General features: G+C 40.2%; 1 protein-coding gene across 1 annotated transcript; it reads right to left on the reverse strand.

The window, feature by feature from the left end:
* Nucleotides 1–1,414: 1,414 nt before the first annotated feature.
* On the reverse strand, nt 1,415–5,769 carry tmem167b (transmembrane protein 167B). Its single transcript, XM_030421539.1, has 3 exons — nt 5,618–5,769; nt 4,754–4,885; nt 1,415–2,529 (listed from the first exon to the last, which is right to left on the reverse strand). The coding sequence occupies exons 1-3, from the start codon at nt 5,625–5,627 to the stop codon at nt 2,447–2,449; spliced, it is 225 nt and encodes a 74-aa protein (XP_030277399.1). The 5' UTR covers nt 5,628–5,769; the 3' UTR covers nt 1,415–2,446.
* Between the last annotated feature and the right edge of the window lie 257 nt (nt 5,770–6,026).

Below are 6,026 nucleotides of genomic sequence, written 5' to 3' on the forward strand. Positions count from 1 at the left end.
TATCATGACTGAACAATGCAGGCTTTAAATTATTATGAAAAATGTGTCGAGATGTGTGTAGATGTACACCGTCAAACCTTTTGTTGGGGATTCTGCATGAAAACTTCCCACAGATATTAAATACAATTATTCTGTTTGGTAAAATATGTGTCGTTAAAGCTCAGTTAAAAAAAACAATTATAATATGTTAATATTAATATGGAGACTTAACTTCAAACCTAGAGATAAAACAGATGGGTCTGTGGTTTAATGGGGACTGATTGTGGGTGTCCTTGACACCTTTATGTAAAACATTTTATGAAAGTACCAGTATTCACCCATTTATCAGGCCTGTGGCGCACACCTTAATTTGACAAGTGGTGTCATTTGTTTTTATGAGCTGCATAATAAATGAAATGGAAATCATCTGTGTGTAATCAGGTGTGACAAGGAAGTTTGAGCTGATTCTGCTGGAAAGTCGCTTATCATTAAAACAAAGGATCATTACGAACAGGCTTTTTTCATGGGGTGAATTTTGACATGTCACAGTAGGAAAAGCACTGGCATAAGAAAGATGAAATGAAATGAATAATTGCTGAAAAAGGGAGACGCTGCCTGGGTGCCAGTTGCAGTTTTTGGACAAAGAACACAGAGAAAGGTTTTATAGCCTGACAGAACTAGAACAAGATTTTTGACCAGTATAATAAATGCTGTGTTTGGTGGCAGTACAGCACTGCACATTAGCAGACATACATAATTGATGTCCCCACCATCATGGAAGGTGGAGACATCCTTGTGCTGTGGGAGTTTCTCTGCGGCAGGCCCACAGGGCTTGTGAGGGGGAACTCAATGCAACAAAATACAGAGATTTCTGAGGGGAAACTGGGATGAGATGATGAGAGATGATTTATTTTACAGCAAGACAACAACCACAAAGATGAAGTCAATGCTGCACATAGATAGCTTTAAAAAGGGAGTTATGCCCAGGTATGGCAAAATAAAAAAGGTCAAGAGATTGTGGCAGGAGTTGAAAATGACTGTCCACTAATACCATAATGTGAATTGACAGAGCTTGAGCAGCTTTTCAAAGAAAAATGTTGACTGAATTGCAATTACCACGTGTAAATCTTACACAGACTGCTTTAATGTAAATATTGCAGACTGGAGGCTTTGACTGCTGTCAAAATTACCTCAATAAATATGAACTTGAGGAAGGTGAATACGTAAACATTAAATTATACCAGATTCATTATTGCTTTGTCGGACTTCTTCTGCTTTTTCTGTGTCCTGTTGATCAGTGCCAAAAAACTGAATTACATCCACTGCTATTGAAGATTTTAAATCAACAAAAAAAATGAAAACAACCACACATTGTATAGGCGCTAAATGTCATATGAGATCTGACATTTGATTTTCCAAAAACAACAAACACAGATTTTACGATTAATCTTTTACTCAAAATTGCATTGCATCCCCTCCCAAAACATTTTCTTCTTTTAAAAAATTAAAAAATAAGGTGGCAGAATTACACTCAGAATGACAGTATGCAATTATTATGGTCCAATGAGCACCATCCCTATTTGGCATTGCATTTTAATCTTCAGGCAAGTCTGTTACAGCAATCTAGTTGTCACAATATGTTGAGTTATTACTCTTCTCTCTGTGAGATTGTGTTAGAACTTTTGACTCCTGCATGACTTAAAGTTCAATTTGTAACAATTTGTGGCATTTAAAAACATGTTAACTAGTATTAGAGGTCAAAGGAAATACAGCATACACCTGTGCAAAATGTGTATTTCAAACCTTGAACAAAGTCTACGAGATGCAAAACAGCGCTGTTTCAGAAAAGAGATGCAAAGAATGTAAAATATAGTGTACACAAGAACGTCTTCATATATTAGCTTTCCCCTCCACCATTGACAGAAGTGATACAGAACAAAAAAACGCATAGTTTGGAGCAAGCAGAATTGATCATCATCAGTTTGATCACACTTAATAACCTCTGACATATCTCTATTGGTCATATCTTTTTCCAAATATATACATCTAGGCTAGTTTAGGTTGTATACATGTATAACGTATAATGAACACACTGCCCTTCGATCTTCTGCATCCTTCATTATAAATATTTATGGGGTGTGGATGGAGACAACCAACGGTACAACCCTACAACAGAATGACACCATGTGACTCAACAGGCTCCCTCCTCTGTAACAATTGCGGGGTGGATTCGGGATGCCCTCACGTCTGTAGTGCACACACATTATTAAGGGAGGAGTTATTGTACCCAGTCACCAGAAGGGGGCAGCACTGGCTAGTCTTTAGCATGGGTCCACAGGGCCAATGGGGTTTCATCAATCATGTAATCCAAAAGGTGTCCCACGACAAGGATCAGCACATAACCACAGAGATGAGTCCATCCCTGGCCTGCAGCCCTCCAGTTTTTTCCAGTCCGGTCTGGCTCTTATCATTTTAAGAAGACAATGTAGAACGCCATGACCAAACAGGAGATCGCCACGGCGATGTGAAGCCGCGTCCCGATTACCGCAGCTGGAAAGGGAGATGGAGAATAGAGAGGATAAGGGAAGAAAATTACAGGTCAACTGCAAACATACAAAAAAAGGAGAATACAGCATACCATTCAAACAGATGGGTGGACTGTACAGTGAGTTTTTGGAAACACAAGAAACTCTCCCCAACAGTCAAGTGCATGAAATCACAGTGTGTTCTGAACATATTTGAGCATTGCCACAACTTATTTGGTTGTGACTCTACAACAGGACAATATACCTGAAATAAAACAATGACTGAGATTAAAGTTTTGACACTGAGCTTGCTCTTTTCATATCTCCAAATTAGCCCTGTTCATCGTGGACATTCTGGAAGAGTGCAGGAGGAAATAAAAACATCAGTGATGGCTTGGCTAGGTGCCATTAAAATATCAGGTTAAGCTAGTATGCCAGTGAGCCAGCACATACACTAGACCTCTGGCAAATTTAAGGAAAAACCTGAATAAATGAATTGAGAAACCTGGCTCTGTTATGCTGAGGGGGGGCATTTCACTGGCTCACTTGACCCCTTAAGCCTGATTTATGCTTCTGCGTCGCGGCGACAGCGTAGCTACGTCTTCGACGCAGACTCCTATGTGGACCCTACGCCGTAGCCTGATGTGCGCCTCCAAAAAATCCTGACTACGCGTCACGTCGACGCGTCGAGACGCGAACGGCAAGGACTGTGATTGGTCCGCTCAGAACGTCATTTCCGGCAGTTGCTTTTCCGGTCAACAGTATAACAACACCGCCATTTTTAAAGTTTTTGTGGTACGAGCGGCACGGAAAAAATGGACCAGGCAGACGAGAGAAAAAACACCCGCTCCATCTCAGTTGCCATTGTTTACTGTCTGACCGGAAGAAAACCAAGGAATCCGATATGAACCCCCCGAAACCAAACAAAGACACAGCCACACCCCCCTAGTGGCTTGGCGGTGAATTGCAGAACAACGCGTTCCCTCGACGCAGAACTTTGACTGCTCAATGACGGCGTAGGGTCGACGACGTAGCTACGCCGCGACGCGGAAGCATAAACCAGGCTTTAGGGGGAACGGTCACTGCAAATCAATACAAAGTTGGTCTGACAGATACCCCTTTATACTATGATATCACGGCATAACACTGAATGGTTTGATTAGTGTGAAAATAATGACAATTGTGTGATGTGGTCTTTGCAGTCACCAGATCTCAACCAAATCAAACAAACATAGGAGAGTTTAGACTGACGTGTTTGACAGCGCTCTCTACCACCAAAACACAAATAAAGGAATGACTATTGGAAGAGAGGTGTTCCACCCTTATAAACGAGTTCTAGAGACTTGTAGAATGCACTTTGAAGCTGTTCTGGCAGCATGTGGCAGCCAATGCATTATAAAGACATTTTACATAGCTTTTTCCTTTAATTTGTCTCCCTCTGTGTTTGAAATGCAACATTCATTAATGTTGTTCATTACATTTAACACTTTCCCTGTTACGACATGTCAAAAAGTCGGTTGTGAAAAAGGACTATTGGTGAAGAGCATCAGGACGTTACAAAATGTACACGTAAGACATACACTTTTTTCCTTTTTTTTTGGCGAAACAGCATCAAATGTTTGTACTGACCATACAGTGACCTGACATAAATTCTCTTAAGCTGGTGTTGAACTGGCTGAAGATGGAAGCGAAGTAAAATGCCCTCAAAACAAGCAGGGAGTAAAGATTACCTTCGTAAAGCCTGGGAGGGCATCACCAAAGTAGATACAGAATATCTGCTGTGGTCTGAGGGTCACAGCCTTCAAAAGGCATTGAGTGCAAAGGATCTGACTGAAATATTGATGATGGAGACTTAATTTAAGTTTGTGTTCAATTATTTTTGGTCCCTTAAAACTGGAGTATTTACAGTGTTTAGAAAAACAAATGGACACAGTCAAATAATAGCAGTTGGCACAAGGTCCCCACTGCTAATGCTACAGAAAATGTTCGATAGCTCCATAGGATGGAGAGGAATTGAACATACATGACTGCTTTATGCACCAAGATGATATTTCTCCAGTTCTGTAAACACCTCTGAGTCTGCACTTTAACATGCATTTGTCTCCGTAGAAAGACACACAAACGATGTCAATGACACTGGTAGCATCTTCCCCTTTTTTAATATTTTAGGTATTCCCATATAAACACTATCTGCAGAGATCACATGTGTTTGTTGAAGCAGCATCTTGTAAAATTCATTACACCTCTACCTTTGTAGAAGACACCCCACACTCCTTTCTTCTCTGACAGCAGCCAGCTGTTGATGCGAGGCACCTTTTTGAGATATGCACAGGTGCAGATGAACAGCAGCCCAAACACCAGGATGCCATCGAAAGAGTACACTGTGGAAGAAGGGACAATATAAGATCACACTGCTCATGTCTGCCTTAGATGCCAGCTAGCTCAACTTATTCACATTGTAAGTTACAAAACAAAATGAGACAAACACAATCACTATAAAATATGAAGAACAGTTTCTAAAAGCAACATTCTCCACTATATTAGATCATTTAAAGACTAACACATACACCTTGTCTTGTGGTGGATTTTCTTCTTATCCTACAGGTACAAGCTCTGTTGTTGACTGTGGTTAGTCCAGAGCTGCTTACAGCAACAACAACATTTATTATCTAACGTTTATGTACACACATTAGTAGAAAAGGGTTGATATTTCAAGAAGAAACATCACAGGCATGCTAACAGGTTTTCTTGCTTCTTCAGATTGTAGTTGTGATCTAGCTATATGACATTTTTAGCATGAGCCTCTGATAGCCTAACGTTAGTCAATGCTAGTTAGCAAGAAACCTTGTAGCAGCACAAAAAATACGATGTAACAAGCGAATTTGTTATTGGGGCCTCCAAACCGCTAAATTAAACTGTTATTGTTACACTGATGAAATGAATGAAGACGAATTAGGTTTGGTGCCAATAGTCTAGCAGTGCTACTCAGGGCCACGTCTACAGCTAACCTAGCTTCCACCTTAGCCTTCCGTCTACGAAGTAGCTAGCCCAACTTGAATGTCCAGTTCTGCTACTGACACTTCTAAGCGAGTTGCATAATGACGTAAACCTACCATTTGTCATATTCGCAGGTTGCTCTGTGACGATATTCTATGACTGTTTATTCATTGAATCAGCAATCCATCATGTATTATAAAGTGGAGATATGATGCAGTGGACTTCGCTTCGCAGTCACTGAGTTGACATTTCCGGTTTCACTGGCTTACGTTCTTCTTCTACGTTATTGGATTGTTTTTGTGCATCCAGCATTACTGCCATCCACTGGACTTTGTGGTTTACCGCTACTTGTCACCATGAAGTTTACGTTTATCCATATTTTTTATCCATATATTGTTTGTTGACAAACAATAGAAGATACACATTTTATATCGTAATCTGACTCTTTTGTATCATACGTCCTTTCAATTAATTTACTTTACCATGAAGACCCCGGGCAATTTTTATCTCAACACATTAAATATA

Source organism: Sparus aurata, chromosome 6 (genome assembly GCF_900880675.1).
Source record: "Sparus aurata chromosome 6, fSpaAur1.1, whole genome shotgun sequence".
NCBI lineage: Eukaryota > Metazoa > Chordata > Actinopteri > Spariformes > Sparidae > Sparus > Sparus aurata.